Here is a 20,996-nt window from a genome sequence, read left to right as displayed (position 1 = left end):
ATGAACGAAAGAATGAGTGTGGTTGCCAAGTTTCTAACCTGAAGGAGTTTAAAAATCTAGAAGTGGGGATAGGGCATGATCAGAAATACTCACAACAGGTATACTAGACTTATCAGGGTGATCACTTTGTAAGATATATAAATGTCTATATGTTGCACACCTGAAATTAATATCACATTGTATGTCAATTGTAATTGAAAGGAAAAAAAATTAAAGAAATAAATTTAATTTAAAAAAATACCCATGATGAAGGTAGAGATTGTGACTTGTCTCAAGACTGGTAGAAATCATTTAGAGGAGAAAGAGAAAGTTTCTGTCTGAGTTGATAAGGAGAAATTTCATGATGAAGGAGTGGTGTTTGGAGGAAAACAGGAGGAAGAGGAAAAAAGAAACTGAAAATATAGGATAGGGGCTTATGCAAAGGATCAGTGTTAGAAAAAAGATTTAAAAGTCACCGCTGGTAATAATTAAAACCTCAAGACAGCGTGAATCACTAAGAGAGAGTATGGAGACATTTGAGAATGAAAATATATAGTAGGTACTCAATGTTTGATAAATAAACACCGCTTCAAGAAGACATGCCAGCCCCCAATTTTATAAATAATTATACTAATTAATCTTTTTAAAAGTAAGTATTTTCAAAGTAAGTTCTTTGTAAAATGAAGAGATTATGAGACACTCTGTAAATATAAAGGGTTATACAAATAGTTTATGAGAACAGTGAACAACAATGAAATCCTTTATGGGCCGGCCGAGTGGCGCGATGGTTAAGAACTCGCTTGGGATGCCAGAGGGCCCTGGTTCGGATCCCACATATGAGGGCTAGTGACACTGCCCTCTACAGCTAAGATGCTGAACAACGGCTCAACCTGGAGCTGGGCTGCTGTGAGGCGACGGCGACGGCGTGGGCTGCAGTCCCTGTGGCAGTGGGTTGCCATGGGCTACCGTGTGTAGCCAGCAGCCAGCGTGAGCGGCCAGCAGCTGCAGTGAGCGGCCGTCCAGAAGCCGGCGACTGATCTGCCTCACCCGGGAAGAGCGCAATGATGGTGCCAACTTGGGCCAGTGAAGCAACATCCTCCACAACTAGACTGAAGAACAAAAAAAACGACAGCAACTTGTCTGTCCCCCTTCCCCCAATTCCCCAGCACTGTTCCCATCCCCCCAATTCACCAATAAAAATCTTTAAAAAAAAAAACAAAAAAACAATGAAATCCTTTATGACATTCTTCCTCATAATGTTTCTTTTCACATTAAATCACATAAGACATAATGTAAGCTGTGCAAAAGAACTTTCTTACCTTCCCTTTTTTATATAAAAAATCGATCATTTCCTAGGTCTCATTTCATTCTCATTTTATGCAAAATGTTGGCAAGTAATACAGAGGAGATTCAATTCCACACAGTGCAGTTGAGCAGGACCATATCTGTGGGGTTCATCATTGTCCCCCAGGTTTTAGCTCCATTACTGAAACATAGTAGATACTCACTAAATATGTGTTGAATGAGTGAGCCAGTATTTTCTGAGGAGGTTCCTCGTGCAAAGCTCTGGGGAGGCATTCTGGGGTAAGTAAGGATGGAGTCATGGCTCCTATCTTCAAAGAGTTTACAGGCCAAGCTGGGGATGGGGTGGGAACGTGGGCAGGGAGTAGGCATAGAGAGCTCTCCTGAAAGACAGGGAGATAACCACAAGCAGTATTAAAGTAGTATAAAAATAATAAACTACTTAGATGTCATTCACTCATAGTTTATTATTTTATTCATGTGATTCTCTGAAAATGAAGGAAAGAGGGGTTACTTCCTAAAGGACAGATTGTACAGATGAGGATGTAGGACACGTATTAACGAGAGGCCTGGAAAGGCTTACAAGAGACAGGATTTGAGCGTGGCCTCAAAGGCTGGGTAGTAATGAGAGCTAACCTTTATTGAATACATACTGTGTGCCAGGCACTGTTTAAGCACATACTTGCATGAACTCAGTCCTCACAACATGCTCTGTGGTAAGTACTATCTATCATCTTACAGAAGAGGAAACTGGGGCACAATAAAGTTAACCTGTTCAAAGTCACTGAGCTAGTAAGTGACAGAGTATAATCTGGTTCTAGAACCAGCTCTTAACCATCATGATAGATTACAGTTTTTATAGGTGGCTCAAGAGTGTTGCAGGTGGTGGAGAGCAACCCAGGTAGAAGAAAAACCTGAGCAGCCTTGAGGTTAGAGTGTGTCCAGTGTATTTGGGAAAAACTGAATTTACAGAAGGTTGGCAAGGAAGTTTAGTAGGATGAAAAGGGTAGAAAGGCAGGAGGAAATGACCATCAGTAGCGGATGGCTAAATATACCATGTTGCATTCACACCAAGATGATAAGCATAGTAGAATGTTTTATAAATGGAAATATCTTCATCATACATGGTTTCTAAATACAGTAGCTACCACTTTTGAAATCTTACTCTAAGTCAGGAATTGTTTACCTATTCATATGACCTGTCTCATTACTCTTCACTGCAGCTCTGGGAAGTGGGAGCGATTTTTATCCCCATTTTATAGATGAGTCTGCAGCTTAGAGAGAATAAGTGACGTCCTCTTCTTACTTTATCTGTTTGATGCCTCAAACTCTTAACCACCTCACTTTAATGCCTCTGTTAAGTGCCTAAAGATGGTTGAGGAGGTATATATAGGGTGATATCTTTTCTGTTAAAAATAAATAAATAAATAAATAAATATATATATATATATATATATATATATATATTCATAAGCGAAACTGTAAACAGTGGTTACCTTTAGAGAGTAACATGGAGGGAGCAGGGGTAAAACTCACTTTCCCCTTACACATTTTCTGTGTTACTTTTATCCTTTATAATAAATTACTGACTATATAGTGATTTCTTAACAAATTAATAAACATCAACAAATTAATTATTGACTTCAGCATATATTATTTTAACAATTCAAAATAAAAGCTAGCAAAGGCCAAACTTACAAATTTGTTATAGGAATTTGGTCCATTTTAAATATATTAAGATCTTTTGGAGGTTTTTGAACATGTGGGCAATTCTGAAGAGTAATTATTGAAAAAAGAGAAAATATGGGTCAGGTTATATATACTTGCTTTTGTCTTTTCCTTTTTATTCCTTTTCATCATTACTGACATCCATCCCATAAGCATCCATTGGCATATGGCACTGAATCAAGTATTATTTTGCTCTATTGGTTTTAAATTATCAACTTCCAGCATCCCACATCAGTTAACTTTACTATGCTTAGTGTTTGCTTCCCTGTCTCTGCCCTAAACACGAGAAGAGCAAGGGTTTCTGTCTGTGTTGTCTACTGTTACAGTCTTAGCACCTGGAACAATTTGTGCAATAAAGCAAGTGTTATGTGATTTTTTTTGAATGAAGTATAATTTTTTTTTTAAGATTTTATTGGGGAATCGGGGAAGGGGAAAAGACAAGTTGCTGTCCTTTTGTTCTTCAGTCCAGTTGTGGAGGATGCACTTCACTGGCCCATGTTGGTATTGTGATCATTGCGCTCTTCCCGGATGAGGCAGATCAGTCGCCGGCCACTGGACAGCTGCTAATGGTGGCTCTTGGCAGCTCACACTGGCTGCCAGCCGCTCACACCAGCTGCCAGCCACTCACGATAGCTTATGGCAGCCCATTGCAGCTCCACTGCAGCCTATGCCATCGCCAGCAACTCATAGCAACCCAGCTCTAGGTCAAGCTGTTGTTTACCATCTTAGCTGTAGAGGGCGCAGCGTCACTGGCCCTCATGTGGGATCCGAACCAGGGCTCTGCTGCTCAGGGCTGGTGTCCCAAGCCAACTTTTACCCAATGCACTACTCGGCTGGCCCAAATGAAGTATAATTTTTAATAGACTTTATTTTTACAGCAATTTTAGGTCCACAGCAAAATTAAGCAGAAAATAGAGTTCCTATATACAGTACTCCTGCTCCCCACTCCCTTGTAGGCCTCCCCCATAATCAACACCCCCCCACCAGAGTGGTACATTTGTTAGGATTGATGAACCTACATTCACATCATTATCACATAAAGTCCATAGTTTACATTAGCGTTGACTCTTGGTATTGTGCTTTCTACAGTATAGTGTCATGTATCTATCCTTGCAGTGTCATACGAAGTAATTTCACTACACTAAACATCCTGTTTTCTGTCTATTTATCCCTCCCTTACCCACCTCCCCCAACCCTGGCAACTACTGACCTTTCTGCTCTTTCCATAGTATCGTCTTTTTCCTGAATGTCATGGAGTTGGAATCATATAGGATATAGCCTTTTCAGATTGGTTTCTTTCACTTAGTAATACGCATTTAAGGTTCCTCCATGGCTTTTCATGCCCTGATAGTTTATTTCTTTTTCGGGCTGAATAGTATTCTATTATTTGGATGTACCAGAGTTACAATGGATGTCCAATGAGTTATAAATTTAGACAAAACAAATGAGGTAAGAAGAACTCAACTTCTAAAGGAATGAAACAGTTGATTTGAGTGGACTTTGGCAGTTGACGATATAAAGAGGTGGGAGTCATCACTCCTTTAGCAAATGTTGCTGAGCATCCTCTGTGGGCAGGCAGAGTGCCGGGTGTGGCAGAGGTGAAAACACAAGGCAGGCCCTGCCTACCCACAGCTTACCTTCAGGTTAGCTGAGTGGGGCCTGGTCGCTGCCCGAGTGTTGGGTTCTGCAGGGTAAGAGGCAGCGCCCACAGCAGCTCACTCATGGCTCTCTTGTCTCTCTGAGCAGATTGAAGAAGGGGGCAAAGCAGACTTGGTGAGTTCCAAACTCCAGGCCGGGGATGAGGTGGTGCACATTAACGAGGTGGCGCTGAGCAGCTCCAGGAGGGAGGCCGTTTCCCTGGTGAAAGGATCCTACAAGACTCTCCGGCTGGTGGTGCGCAGGTAGGCTGGGCTGGCGCTCACTGTGCCTCCTACAGCGACCCCACCCTGCCCTGCCTCTGGTAGCTGGCTCTTTAAACCTCACCATGGGGATCATTAGGTCTTTCCCCCACCCTGGTTTTTCTTTTTTTCTTGCCCATCTTTTGGCATGTGAGGAGGAAGTTGGGTGAAGACATTTCAGATACTGCTGCTCTTTTTTAAAACACCTGGCTTTCCCAGCAGGTATTGGCTTGGCAGAGTTTTGCCTCACTGTACTTTCTAAATTTCTGAGCTTGATGAAAAGTGACCCTAATCCCAGGTGTGGTCAGAGCTCTATGAAGTGTTGTCTCATTGTGGGACTAGAGAAAACAGTTGGCTTGGACCTTTAGGTGATATTCCACTCGTCTCACCTACACCAGGCAGTCATCAAAACAAGCAAATTCCTTCTTTTGTTTGTTTTTCTGGTTGTGATACCTGTGGTTCCTTTGTTGGAAAAGATTTGGGTTGTGATTGGTTTTTAATGCCTTAAAGTAAGAAGTTCCCTACTCCCAGAAAACCAACTGTTAGAGGGAATTAAAGAAAAGGGAAGGGAGGGTTTATTGTTTCTGTTTTTGTATTTTTTTGCCTTTTTTTTTAAAAAATCACTATTATAAACCAACACTGATTGAGGTGTTTTACATATTGAGGTGTTTCACTCATTTAACTTGCACAAGAACCCAGAGAGACAGCAATCACTATCCCTGTTTTATAGGCAAGAGGTAGGCTGCGGAAGGTGGCAGAGCTGATAAGTTCAAGAATCAGCAAAGAGTCTAGATGCCCCCTGGTTCTACTTCACCACACCATTTGAGTGTCATTACCTTGACCTACTGAGCCCTAGGCCTACACATTTTGTTGTTTTTTTATATTTCTTCATTAATCAGGTTTTGCCTGCCTTACACGGCAACTAGATGTTGTAATATTTGACAATGTTCAAATTGGCCGGAACTTTAGGAGTCGTTAATCAAGCCATGTCATTTTCAAGTTGTGAAAAATAAGCTGGTCTTCTGGTCATGCCACTTATGGGACACTTCGCTCTCGCAGTCATTCGTTCCTCAAACTTGACTGCATGTCCAGAAGAGTTTTGAAGGCTTTGAACTCACTTTGGCATTGAAACCCAAAGCCAAACTTTAGAACACTGGCATTTATCTGATGAGGACTGACAGAGGAATCCACACTCCCAATGTGTTTTGCCGGGACTCTGGTGATATATGAACCCCTGCAGAGGGCTGCCCTGTCCCCCCCCCCCCTATGAAAAGTAGACATGCTGGCGTTTGGTTATGCCTCCTAATTGATGGTGACATGAGATTTGCATTACTTCTTTCAGCAAAACAGGAGACAGTCCCAGGGTTGAAATCTGGCCTTGTGATTTGCAAATTGTGTGACCCTGGGCCTCCCTACACCTCAATTTCCTCATTTATAAAATGGAAATAATAATTCCTGCCTCAAAAGGGCATTATCAGGATTTAATGAATAAAGTGTAAGTACATAGTAGATGTGCAATATTTGATCATTATTATTTATTCTGGATTGGGTTAGAGAGGCATGTGGTAAAATGGAGGAGTATTGCTGTATTGCCAAATATGTTGGCTGTGTGATTATCAAGAAGCCCCCCTTTTTATTCCCTTGGTGAATTTACCACCATTAAGTGGCTGGTCCCCAGCCTAATGGATACAGAACTGGTCTTGACAGTCAGTGCCCAGGAACTCATGGAATTTAGGAATGTTAATTCATATTATCCAAACTCACAGGAAATTGAAGGATATACACCAAAATGTCAATACATTAACTCATTTTGAAAAAACACAACTCTTAAGTGGGACAAGTATCAGTATACTTTATCTACACAGGAAAGCTGACTAGGAAGTCTAACCATAATTGCATGGTGATCTCAGACTCAAAGTGAAGAGAGTGGGTCGAGGCGCCAGAGTGTGCTGGCATCCGCTCTGGTGGCCAGATGGCCTATCTTCCCATTAGGGACATGTCTGCCAAGTGGTCCAGAGGCTCACACTGGTGAGTCAGGGCCCTTTCCCCTCTGGGCTGCAGGGAATCACACTGCCAAGCATTCCTCTCCAATCTCATTTCTTCTCTGCCTGTCTCCACCAAATCCCTTTTCTGATTGACACATTCTTTCCTTAGATATGCTAATATGATCAATAAGGTTACTGAAGAGTCCTTGCATTCTCTGCTTCTGGTGTGGGAAACATTTTGTCTCTAAGATGCCTTTTGAATATGTCTCATCTCATCTATTATGTGTTGATTTTTATAGTTGAACGCTCAGAGTTTGAGGAAAGGAGGCTGTCTTTACTTCTCACAGATACTTAGAGATGGGGATTATGAACATGCCTTAGTAGATATGGATAGACTTTCCTCCCCGACCTTTCAGAGAACTGGGTAGAAGCCTCTTTGCTCTGCGTTAATCTGGTTTTGTATTTAGTAGAGCTGCCACTTTCCTGAGAATCTTTACCTTTATACCTTGGCACATGTCATGTCCTGAGAGTTTCATTTCCCTCTATTCATGACAGGGTGATTTGAGATATTTCATTTTTTAGCTTTACTTCTTTTCTTAAATGATCTCTATACTTTTTAAAAAAAGATTGAGGTGGTTTCCTGGAAACAAAATTGGGAGGTCTGTTTCCCAGAGAGATCTTTTTTTATAGTGAAAATTTACTTATCAGCAGCTCCATCTGTACCTGATTCTTTTTCTCTTAAAGTTAACTTTGGACCTGCTTCTACATTTGTCATAAAAATGCCAAGAATGCAGAACAGAGTGGTGGTGTTTATATAAGTTTTGAGGGTGTTTTACCCAGTGACCAAAAACAATCAAAAGTAGAAACACCTTCTTAAAGGCTACAATGACAAGAGAAATGCAAAGTCTCAAGTGAGTTGTGGGTCAAAGACCTTAGAAAGTCTGCTGACCCAGAAAGAAGGCAGAGTTTAGTACTCTGGGAGGAAGGATTGAAGGGGGTGGTGTGGATGCTGCAAAAACAAAGAATGTATCTCCTGCTGGGTACACAAAGAGGGAAGGTCTGCAGCTAGTGGTGGATAAATGGAGAATAAATGATAAAATAAGAAGGAGGCCAAAGAAAAGACCTTTCTTAAGGAAAACAAACATCTCTCAGCTGAAGGAAAATTGAAGAAGGAAAACCTTTGTGGAATGCAAGGACAGTACAAAGGATGTAAATTAGGAAAACAGACATGCACACAAATAAGAATCAATAATCCAAACCAAACTCCAAAATCAACAGACTTTATTTGGCAGATATGTATAAAATACATGTCTTAGAACCATGTAACAGAAGCCCTACAACTAAGGACATACAGAAGAAGCCACTTTGAGATTGGTGGAAGTGACAGAGACATGGACCAGCCTGGTCCCACACTTGAGTGTGACCATTAAAAATCAGGAGGGATATTGCAGCTGTGGGAGTTTCTCCACCCCAAGGAATGAGAGGTCCCAGCCCCACACTAGGCTCCCCAGCCTAGGGTATCAATCCCGGGAAGAGAAGTCTGCATAACTCTGGCTGTGAAAACCAACAAAGATTGTGACTGAGTGAGACAGAGGGTAGCTAAGGTCCCAGGTGCTCCTCTTAAAGGGCCCATGCTGGGACTTACTCGCTGACAGACTCACTTGCTCTGAGCTCCAGCATTGGAGGAGCAGCTCAAAAAGTTCCAGGGACATACGGACAGGAATTGAGTTGTCTTGCTACAGGGTGAGGGCTGCAGTGATGGAGGAGATGGCAGAAGTCATTGTATTTTTGTTGTCTTCCCCCTTCTCAGCATACAGATGCAAGCTGCCACCATATCTGACTCTCCATCAACCTAGCTAACACTGTTCATCCCATCTTGGTGATTCCCTGAGACCCTGCCACACCCAACTTTCAGGCCCATCCAAGCCACTTCCAGTGGCTTTTCTGTACAAATGGCCTGTCTCAACTCATACTTCAGACTTTCCTAAAATCTCTCAAAGGTTCACAAAACTCAAACAATCAATGTATGGCTTTGGCATGTCCCATACCTCTGGCTGAGCAGCCCTAAGCCCAGCACTAGTGACAGCTGGCCTCAGTTCATGGATTGTCCTCTCGAGGCACCTCTAAGCACAATATGAGTGAAAGCCATCTGTGGATTGCTTTGTGGCTCATGCCAGGTGGCCCTGGGCAGGGCACAGAATGCAGCTGAATTTGGCCTGCAGTAGGTACCCTACAAACCTCACTGGCTAGCTTTGGACAGAGCCAGAGCATCACCCAGTCTCCACCAAGGATGACACACTCAAAGGGCAGACTAGGTAGGCACCAGAGCCCTGCTAAAGCAAATCCTGCTTCATAGGGCAAGCCCCTGCACCACAGTTGCTCCACTGTAGTCACAACCAGTCCTCTCAACCAATGAACCTGAGCATCAATCCCTCCTATTGACATGCAAACAGCAACCAAGGCTCAATTACAACAGGAGGGTACACACAGCACACACAAGGGATATACCTGGAGCACCCGGCTCAGGTGACCAGGGAGAATGTGCCACTGAGACTCACTGGACACCTACTACATAAAGCCACTGTATTAAGACTGGGAGACATAGCAGCCCTACCTAATGCATAGAAACAAACACAGGGAGGCAGCCAAAATGGGGGACAAACAAGTTCCAAATAAAACAACAGAACAAAGCTCCAGAAAAACAACTAAACAAAATGAATACAAGCAATCTACAAGAGGCACAGTCCAAAACACTGGTTATAAGGATGCTCAGTGATCTCAGGGAGAACTTCAACAAAGAGATAGGAAACATAAAAATGGAGATATAAAACATAAGAAAAAGCAGTCTGAAATAAAGAATACCATAACAGAAATGAAGGCTACATTAGAGGGAATTGACAGTAGATTAGATGAAGTTGAGGATCAAATCAGTGATTTAGAAGAAAAGATAATAGTAAACACCCAATCAGAACAGCAAAAAAAAAAAAAAAAAAAAGAAACCAAAAAAAATGAGAGTAGTTTCAGGGGGTCTCTGGGACAACATCAAGTGTAGCAACATTGGCTTCATGGGGATACCAGAAGGAGAAGAGAGAGAGCAAAGAATTGAAAACCTATTTGAAGAAATGATGATGGAAAACTTCCCTAACCTAGCTAAAGAAATAGACATACAACTCCAGGAAGTGGAGAGAGTCCCTGGCAAGATGAACCCAAAGAGGCCCACACCAAGACACATTATAATTAAAATGCCAAAATTTAAAGACAAAGAGAGAATCTTAAAAGCAGCAAGAAAAAGGCAGTTAGTTACTTATAAGGGGGCTCCCCTAATGTTACCGTGCTAAGATCTGGCTGCCTGCCCCTTGAAAAAGTTAAAAATCGAGAGACAAGGTTGGTGGAAAGAAAAGGAGGTTTATTCAGAATGCCAGCATTATGGGAGGAGGACTCCTGTCCAAAGGCCATCTCCCCATTCCTAGAACAGTCAGAAGGTTTTAAAGGTACAAAAGAAGAAGCAGAACAAAGGAAAGGGGGAGTTGGTCAGGCAGGTCCCAGGGCTGACATCACTTCCTGGGGTCTGGTCTTATTTTAAGATAATGTTATCTCCAGACTTTAATAAGAGGCTTTATTCTTCACCAGTGAAAACTGCAAGGGAAGTTGCAAAATGGATTCTGGTGTCTGGGCTCCTGAGGATTAAGGAATTGCTCTTTCCAGGTTAGGATTCTGCTGATTAAATGGATTAACGAGGTATGTGTAGATTTAGGAAAGGGAACCAAACAAGAGTTCTTAAATCAATTAGTGAAGGGAAGAAACAAAGAGAACAGCTGAATATCAGGGTAGATCAAACTGCAAACTAGCTAAGTCTAATTACGTTATTGATTTCTCGAGTTTCACTCTTACACTAAGATTGTTAGCTGGTTTCCTAAAAGAAATTTTGCAGGCCAGAAGGGATTGGCAGGAAATGTTCAGTGAGGAAAAGCAAGGATCTACAACCAAGATTTCTCTACTGAGCAAAGCTGTCATTTAGAATCAAAGGACAGATAGTTTCCCAGACAAAAAAAAGCTAGAGTTCATCAACACCAAACCGGTACAAGAAATGTTAGAGGGACTTAATTAAGATTAAAAAAGATAAAAAATATGAATAATAAAGTGGCAATAACTACATATCTATCAAAAATTACTTTAAATGTAAATAGATTAAATGACCCAATAAAAAATATAGGGTGGGGCCGGCCAAGTGGTTCAGTTGGTTAAGAGCTCACTCAAGAGTGCAAGCTCTGAGCAACAGGTTGCCAGTTCAATTCCCAGCCTGAGCTGAGCTGCCGCTGAGCTGCCAACAGGTGGCAGGATGGCTCAGCTAAAAACAAAAAAACAAAACAAAAAAAAACATAGGGTGGCTGAATGGATAAGAAAACAAGACCCTTACATATGCTGCCTACAAGAGACTCACATTCAATCTAAAGACACACACAGACTGAAAGTAAAGGGATGGAAAAAGATATTTCATGAAAATGGAAACAAAACACCAACAAAAAAAGCTGAGGTAGCAATGCTTATACCAGACAAACTAGACTTTAAAACAAAGGTTATAACAAGAGACAAACAGACAAAGAAGGACGTAGCAATCCCACTTCTTGGTATTTATCTGAAGACACCCAAAATGCTCCTTTGAGGGGACGTGCACACATATGTTCACTGCAGCATTATTTACAATGACCAAGATGTGGAGGCAGCCTGGGTGTCCCTGAATAGATGAATGGATAAAGAAGAGGTGGTCCATATATACAATGGAATATTACTGAGACATAAAAAAAATGAAATCTTGCCATCTGCAACAACATGGATGGACCTAGAAGGTATTGTGCTGAGTGGAGTAAGTCAGGCAGAGAAAGACAAATGTCGTATGATTTCACTTATAAGTGGAAACTAAAGAAAAAAACAAACAAACTCATAGATATAGAGAACATTTTGATGGTTGCCAAATGGGAGGGGTGTTGGCAGGATAAAAAAGGGTTTAAGAAATATAAAGTGGTAGTTACAAAATAGTCATGGGGATGTTAAGTAAATCATAGGGAATACAGTCAATGATATGGTAATAACTATGTATAGAGCCAGGTGGGTACTAGATTAGTCAGGGGGCTCACTTCTTATATAAATGTCTAACCACTATGCTATACACCTGAAATTAATATAAAATAATATTGACTGTCAACTGCAACTGAAAAATTTTAAAAGGGGGTGGGTGGGTTGAAGAGGAATAAGAGGTTCAAATTTCCAAGTATAAAACAAATAAGTCTTGGGGATGTAATGTACAGCATGGGGAATATAGTCAATAATATTGTTAGCGTGGTAAGGTGTCAGATGGTTGCTGGACTTATGATGATCACTTCTTTAGGTATATAAATGTTGAATAAGTATGGTGTACACCTAAAACTAATATAATATTGTATGTTAGCTATATTTTAATTAAAATCTTAAAAACAAAAAACAAAAACAAAACAACCAAAAAATGGAAACTAACAAAGGAAACGGTCTTCAGATTTAATTTGACATCCCTGAGAGGTGAGGCAAGGTGCCGTTTAGTACAGGGAATACTCACTGCTGTTCACTGATAACCCAAAATCTAAATATAAAAAGTAGGAGGCTATAATTCCACTTCAGAACTGACGGTTGGGGTGAACTGCTGGGTATTCATTTAAACTCATATTTTTACTCAGAGTTGGGATTCAGATTCCTATCTTGAATTGGATAATCAGAATGACATTGTAACCAATGGATCTGTAATCCCAATTCTGATGCACACGCCCCAGCACCTCTATTTTTCTTGGCAATGCCAAACCTCTGCATCAAGGTGATACTTTTGCCAAGTACTATCCTACTCCTAAGTTTGGTATCAATGGTTGGGTTGTGTGGCACAGAAATGTTTGGGGGTATATTTCATAGTAATTGTTTTATATTTGATTTGCAAAGCTCATGTAAGCCGTGTGAAATTTAGGTTCATTTTTCATAGGAGACAGGGTGCATGAGATTGGTGATGCAGGTTTAATGCTGCCTGGGTTTAAAATCTGATGGCCTTAGGTGCTAGCTCTGTGACCCTGGGTGAGTCATTTAACATCTCTGTTACTTACCTCATAGGATTGTTGGGGTTAAATGAGAAATATGTACATACAGTATATAGCATGATGATTAAAGCGTGAACTCTGCTGCAATTAAAATGCATATTGGTTAAATAAATTACCTCCTTTTAGAAGTCTACTTTAATCTCCAGAACATAGCATACGATTGGGGGTCTCAGTTAATGGGACTACTCTGGTGCGGAAATGGTCTTTCCGGGAGTAGGAGGCAGTATGCCTGGCTCAGAACCATAAGCAGAGAGGGTAGGGAAAAATGAGCCTCTTTTCAAAAAGGAATCATACTCCTAAACCCTCCAACCATCTCTGCAAACTTGGTATAGCTTTTCTCCTGCCCATTCATTTATTCTATTAATTGATGTGTTGGAAAGAAATGCTTATTTTTTTATTTGACTGAATATAGGTGTAGGGGTGTGTGTGTGTGTGTGTGTGTGTGTGTGTGTGTGTGTGTGTGTGTGTAGTAGGAGTAGATCGCATTTTACTAGGAAAAAAACAGATTGAGGAGAAGTGGGGCTGAATACGTAAAAAACAATAACCATCTACCTAAAATATTTGTACTCTCAGGCTATGTGACTTGCCCTGTGTAGCAGGCCAGAGTAAGACTCTAGGTCTTGTCACCTTTAGCCCATGGCTCTGCATGCAAATAGAAATGAGAAAACTGTATCCAAAGATGTGTACCAGTGACCTTCCCAAGGCCACACATTAGTACCAAAATGAGAGTCTTGGTCTCTGAGAACATAGGTCTTGGGGCCTCTTGGACCTCAAGCAGTAAACTAATGCTTTCTGAAACCCTACTGCTTCCTCCATTTAGAAATATTTGTGATACATAAAAACAGACAAAAGGCAAAAACAAAACAAAACAAAAACCCCACTAGATTGACTTTTATCTTACCTAGGAAAACCTGTTAAATGAAGTGCTTCCCAGCTGACTTGAAGTTTTCCACCAGCCTCTAGAGATAAAACTATTTGTTGCTTTGCAGCTGTTTCCTCCCAACAAAAATGGTGATGAAATTAAGTTCACCACAACCCTCGAGTGTATATTCCCCCGAAAAAAACCACCCCACATTTCTGAGGGTTAGCAGAATAGTTCCTTTTATTTATAAACGGGTGAGATGACATTATTAGAATGGAATGGGAAGGGTGGGTGGCTCACACACACTTGCTACCTCTGTGTCAGATTTCTGTGAGGTTTTTTTTTTTATGTCTAGATTGAGACTGTAACTCACCCAGGATTTGCAAGTCAGTGATCTTGAAAGAAGTATCTGGTAATGAATGGAATGCTTTTTAAGGCCCCCTTAAAGGATACAAAATTAACTCTATTAACAACTAATAAAAAAAAGGATTTTGTGAATCACTTCCTTTTCCAACTCATTGTTACAGTTTATAATAGAAAAGAATTTCTTGGAATATTCTTGGATATCACTATCCCTTCCCCACATTCTTCTCACTATTTTGCTACCTTCCCTCCTCCACCCACACCTGCCTGACGCTATTCCCCTAGAAAGTATCTATAGTGTTAAAGCAACTTACTCTGATTAACCACATGATGGCTCTTTTCAACTATTTTAAAGCAGTTTAAAGAAAATTCATTAAGAGCAATTCATTAAAAAGTAAATTGAACAGAACTCCCTAGTTTTAAAGCAACGAAGTTTGAAGGGGGGGGGGGGGTTAAACTTTTTATGACATAAAAAGCATCTATTTTTTTCCTTGTAAATTGACAATCTCTAAGCCCAATTGTGCCAGCACCAAGTTGCCAGTTCTCAGATATGAAATGGTAAATAGCATGTGGAGAAGTCTGTATCATTTGGATTCCGATCTCAGCTCTGTTGCCTTCTGACAATGGTGTCATGGTGTCATCTCTCTGAGATGAAGTTTCTCCTTAAAATGGAGAACAGTAATAATATCTTCCCTACTGAGTTGCTTGAAGGATGAAATAAGGTAATATATTTGTAATAATGCTTCTTTGTAATAAAATATTAAATCATTCCACGAGGAGCATCTATTGTATATTCCCAGCTCATGAAAATTTACTGGACTGCATTCTCTTATGATTGCTCTATTTAAGGCTCTGATTTGACTTGTTTGTGCAAATGGGAACATATAGATTTTAAAGTTTCTGATTATAACCTTTTTGCTAAAAGGAAATGTAGTTTTTTCTTTTAATTATTGGGGAATTGGGGGAGAGGAACGGCATTGGGAAATTGAGGAAGGGGAACAGACAAGTTGCTGTCCTTGGGTTCTTCAGTCTAGTTGTGGAGAATGTCACTTTACTGGCCCATGTTGGTATTATGATCATTGCACTCTTCCCGGCTGAGGCAGTCGGTCGCTGGCCATTGGACGGCCACTCACGGCAGCTCATGGCAGCCCACTGCAGCCCCTCTGCAGCCTATGCTGTTGCCCAACACTCATGGCAGCCCAGCTCCAGGTCAAGCTGTTGTTCACCATCTTAGCTGTAGAGGGTGCAGTGTCACTGGCCCATGTGGGAACTGAACCGGCAGCCCTGCTGCTCAGAGCTTGCACTTTCAAGCCAACTCTTAACCAACTGAGCCACTCGGCTGGCCAAGGAAATGTAGTTTTAAAGGACAGTACCAACTGAGCCCAAGTTCAGAATGGGGTTTTAAAAAAAAAAGCTGTGGGGTTACCGGTTAGCTCAGTTGGTTAGAGTGCAGTGCTGATAACACTAAGGTTGCTGGTTCAATCCCCACATGGGCCACTGTAAGCTGCGCCCTCCTTAAAAAAAAAAGTGCTGTGCACTCTGGAGAACTTTAGAAAGGGTTCTGATGCTGAAACAAGTCGAAGCCCATTGGTGGGAGGCTGAGCTACAGAAGAGGACCCTCAGACTGCAGAAGGGGGTTCTCGAGGCAAGTGTCTTCCATCTTCTGGGGCACCTTCATTCCATTGAATTAAATGGCTAGGTTATATAGGCACACGTGGCACAGGCTGAGCAATTTGAAAAGGTAATATTCTTTAGACAACACACTATGCATCCTTTGGGAAAAGTATGATGTCAAAGATAACTCTCAAGTGGGCAGGCAGTAGGTGTTGATAGCAAATAGAAAAGGAGTAGCAGTCAGCTTTTTATAGGCCATTGCAAAACTGTTCTTAGAGCTCCAGGTGCCCCGCCTATGGACGTAACACAGGTCCTCCACCTCACCCGGACACAGACACCAAATGAGAAAGGATTTTCTCCCATGTAAGTTCCAAGACTTGCCTGCCAAGATATAACAAAGGTCCCCATGCCATGCTCTATTGCTGAATCCTCTATAGAGAGGCAGGAAGGGGGCGTGTTATACCAGCACCCTCTGGAGAGAATACGGGAGCTGTGGTGGCAGCCAGAATGGCAGCAGTAAAACTCTTGTGACTTTTGTGTCGGGAGCTTTCCACGTATTGTATGATACCTGCTACCTCCACATGCCGCCCCAATACTTGTGATGATGCTGTCTGTCATCCCACGTCCATGGCCCCCCACCATGGCTTCCTGTGTCCTTTCGCTCTTCTGATTTTTGCAGTCCTTAATTTGAGCAAAGGACTGGCAAAGACCCGGGACATGAATACAGATCCCAAACTTTGGTACAGCTTGCACCACATCTTAGGACCCAGGATTAGACTTCCCCAGAGGGAAAATCAGTATAACTGAGAACTGTGGTAACTTACCTTTTATACATTTTTTTCCACTTGAGCAAGTGGTTGAAAGGAGGGGAAGGAGGCAGCTGTGGTGGACTTTGACCCCCAGATACTTTTCCAAGAGGCCTGGCATCATGGGAATTTGCTTAGTATGCTTTGAGGAGGTATTTCAATCCTGCTGGGACCATACTCAGAGCAGTTTTTGGCTTCCCTGGAGTCCTAGGTTTGAATGTCACTGTCTAGAAGTATAGTATTTGATTTCCTAACCAGTTGTTCCTTCCCATGGAAAATTCATGTAACACATTATTAGGTTTCCTGAGAGGTATGCAATAAGACTCCCTTACTGTAATGAGAAAAGGGACATTTTTTTTTCCTGTAGCACGTAATGATAACCGCTATTTTTATTCACTGGGTTGCATATGCTCACTGGCTATCCACTGAACACTAACCACATACAAAGGAATGCTGTATTGTCTCCCAGTGAAGGAGGTTTGATGATAAAAGACCTGGTTTCATTCCTGGGATAACATGGTTTTACCTCAGACAAATATATTCCAAGCAGGAGTCACTACTACGTGCCCAACCATGAAAGAACGGCACTCAAATGTCTGCCTGACCCTTTCAGATATGAAGACTGAGTGCTGAGGTCACACAGAAGTCATGGTGGAATCTTTTCCCCCAATTCCAGATGTGGGCGTATCAGCTAGGACAAACGTGTTTGGATGATCCTGATTCTGAATGTGAACCAAACGTTTGTAATTCTGCATCCCTGAATCAAAATGGCTTAAAGCTTCTCCTTCTCAAACTCAGCTACACACTGGAATTACATAGGAAATTCATAAAACAAACAAGCTGATGTCTGGGTCCCACCCCCAAAAAATTCTAATTTAATTGGTGTAGGATGTAGCCTGGCATTGGACATTTTTAAACCTGTCCGGGTGATTCTAACATGCAGTAAAGTTTGAGAACCATTGACTTAACTGTAAGTTGAAGTGATCAAGAGAAACAGCGAGGGGCTGGCTGAGTGGTTCAGTTGGTTAAGAGCTCACTCAAGGGGCGGCCGGTTAGCTCAGTTGGTTAGAGCACAGCGCTCATGACACCAAGGTTGCTGGTTCAATCCCCACATGGGCCACTGAGCTGCACCCTCCACAACTAGATGGAAACAACTACTCAACTTGGAGCTGATGGGTTCTAGAAAAACGCACTGTTCCCCAAATTAAAAAAAAAAAAAAAGAGCTCACTCAAGAGTTTGGGCTCTGAGCAACAGCGGTTCGAGTCCCAGCCCGAGCGGAGCAGCCGCAGAGCTGCCAACAGGTGGCAGGATGGCTCAGCTAAAACAAAACAAAAAAACGAAAAAAAAGAGAAACAGCAAGTAGGTAGAAACTAAGAGGTAGAAGGAAGACACACAGAGTGGAAGGGGATTTAAGGATCGCATCAGAAGGAGAATCCAGAAGGCAAGCTGAGAGAGGCAGGGAGTAGAACAAAGCCTTATTAATAGTGGGGAATAGTGTAAAAACAAAGATCCCTGCTGCTGATTTCCTGGACTCTGGGATTCAGAGGGGGCAGTGGGGAAAGACCGCACCACCAGTGGCCTCTGCCTTTGCATTTCTATGAACTCTGTTTCTCATTATTGCTATGTGGAGGTGTAATTTTTTTAAAGCTCATTAAATGATATTACTACCCGTACATGGGAGTGGGCAGGGGAGGGGTTGTCGGTGGGCAGCACGAGTGGTGGCCATCCTTCAGAACACCTGTGACCGGGGCTGTTACCACAGGCCATTGCTCCAAGAGTTCATTTTTACCAGCAGGTTTTGGGGCTGTCTAGCCGTTTTGAGCGGGTAAAACCACACCATCATACTGTGGTCGCCATATTAACTCTACATGTCATTTCTGGATGGTGCCCCCATGAAACAAATCATGAAAGAAAAATAGCTCAAGGCCATTGAACTTATTCAGTCTAATGGGACACACTATATGACGACGATGTCAAGAGGTACTAGAGTGGAATAACCATGTGAACATCTGTCTATCCTTATGGAACACTCATTCGTTTACTTTGTCAGCCCCCAATTTTAAAATTCCCACTCTGTATAGCCTTAGCACAAGCGCACCATTTCTTGGGAGTGAGGGGAAGAGAAATGGCTTCCAGAATCATTCATGGAAAATCAGAGCTTTGAAGGGCCTGGCAGTTCTGTCCTGTTCTGGATAATTCTACCATTTTACTTGCCTTCTGGATTATACATATTTTATGTCTCATTTAATTATGACTGCTCCAAGGTCACAGGTATCATAATAAGGTCCTGGGGGAGAGGCTTTCCAAACCAGAAGCATTAAGAACCCTGTATAGGTGATTAGCCTTCCAAAGGCAGAGAAACTCCTGGGTCCTTCTGACTTCAGTTGACCTCTAAGGTTCATTTTCCTTTGACCATTGCTAATTAAAGTGTTGACCTCCAAAATGTATTTGTTATCACCTGTCTTCTCATGGTTCTATTGCCTCTGGTACATAAGAACCTAGTTAATCCTTGGTAAAATTATACCTCTAAGGCCAGCCTTAGTGCCTTTGCCTCTATCACTAAAAGGACTGTTCAACTGCCTCTCTGGTCAGAGGCCCATGTCGCTCTCTCTCCACTAGCTGCTGGATTGCTTAGTACAGCTTGTCAATGCATTTGAAAAATGCAATTTTTCCACTCTCCCTTTATGCTGCTGTCAAACCCCTGTCTGATGCTGTTTTGGCTTAGTGGGTGGGCGGTGTAAAATTATCCTCCGGGGATGGTTGCTTGGTTAGTGTGTTTGTTGTTTATGTAGGAAAGGTTGCTATGTTGTTTTCATCAAGACTGTGATTCTAAAGAAAATTTTGAAAGGATCCTTTGGAATGTTTCTGTACAGGTGTTGCCTAGGAATCAGCCATTGTTGTCTATTGATTGTAAATAAGCAGGGCCTGCAAGCCCTGGCCACCTAAGAGCATCTCATAGAATTGTCACAGGAGTGAGACATTTTCATAACCTTTTGCCCTTCACCCTCATAACTTAAAGGTGCAGACAATGAAAGAGAATCCTTGTTTTTTCACTAGTGGCTGCATGTGACTTAAGTTTTTTATTTTTCTAATAAATTTTTTAAATCAGTTATACCCTGTTGACTCGCTGCCTCACTTCCTTCGGGTATTTGCTCAGATCTCAGTCCTCCCTGTATAGCCAGTTAAAAATTACAGCCCCTTTTTATCATATTCCCAGCACTCCTTGTTTTTCACTTTTCACCTGTGAGACATACACTCACAAAGTTATTCATTCTGTTTCCTCTCATTAGAATGTAAACTGCTTGATTTTATTCAGTGTGGTGTCTCCAGTGCCTGGAATGGAATGAATGAGCACCTAATGCGTGTTCAGTGAGTATTTGTGAGATGAAAACAAAAATATACCCAATTGTCACTGGGGCGAGATGGTTAGGAGCACAGGCTCTGAGCCAGGTTGCCAGACTTTGAATCCCAGATTTACCATCTACAAGTCGAGTGCCTTAACTTCTACCATAGTTTCATTATCTGGCAAATGGGTATAATAACGCTCTCCTTCCCTGGTGTAGTAAGTTGTTGTATAAATGTTGGCTGTTATGAGTTATGTCATTAAACAGACTTCGTGCTTCCTCCTGCACTAAGAGTTTGTTGGGATGGGCAGGCCGGGCTCATCCTCACTACCCTCTCTGTTCCCTTATGGTCAAGAGGCTCATCACTAAACTGACCACACTTTTCACCTGTATCCCCCTTGCGAATGAGATTCACCTAATTCGCTTGCACCTTCCTGCCTGGGCCTCCTCTTAGTAATACAGTCCTCTCCAGCCCTGGCTTAGGCTTGGAGCCTGACTTTTGATATCCTCCTGTGACAGGGCCCACCCTTTTCTGTGCCCCCAGCTGCTGCAAGCCTCACTGGAATGAAGGGCTCTGAGGTCACCTTGTCACAACCTTGTCACATGGAGGTTTGGGTTCATTTCCAATACCACACCCTCCCCTCCAGCGACAGTGCTGTGCAGTGGTTAGGAGCGCTGGCTTTGAATCTAACAGAGCTTGGCTTATTGCCCTGCCCCTTACTGTGAGGTCATTTTTCTTTTTTCCTCTGAGAACTGAAGACAGTCATCTTTACTTTGTATGAAGGTTGTGACAGTAAAGACAACGTGTGTAAAGACAAAAAACCTCAGTCCTGGGTTTGGTGCACTTTCATTCAATCAGTGAATAGTTATTGAGCAGCTATGGGACCAGGACTCAGCAATTACTTGTCAAGTGGAGGCATTCCCATTCTTTAGTAAGAGAAGGGGTTCTTCCCTACTTTTAGCCTGGTTTTACTGCAACAAAGCCTAACAGATGTGGGGGG

General features: G+C 42.1%; 1 protein-coding gene across 1 annotated transcript in view; it reads left to right on the top strand.

The window, feature by feature from the left end:
- SHROOM3 (shroom family member 3) overlaps positions 1-20,996 on the top strand; it is a 336,716-nt gene that overhangs the window by 90,599 nt on the left and 225,121 nt on the right. Inside the window, exon 2 of the mRNA XM_019623516.1 lies at positions 4,756-4,910. Coding sequence (XP_019479061.1) covers positions 4,756-4,910 — 155 coding nt within the window. The remainder of the gene's footprint in view (positions 1-4,755; positions 4,911-20,996) is intronic.

The sequence above is a fragment of the Hipposideros armiger genome, unplaced genomic scaffold (genome assembly GCF_001890085.2).
Source record: "Hipposideros armiger isolate ML-2016 unplaced genomic scaffold, ASM189008v1 scaffold_552, whole genome shotgun sequence".
Taxonomy (NCBI): Eukaryota; Metazoa; Chordata; class Mammalia; order Chiroptera; family Hipposideridae; genus Hipposideros; species Hipposideros armiger.
This window is presented reverse-complemented; position numbering and strand designations above follow the sequence as displayed.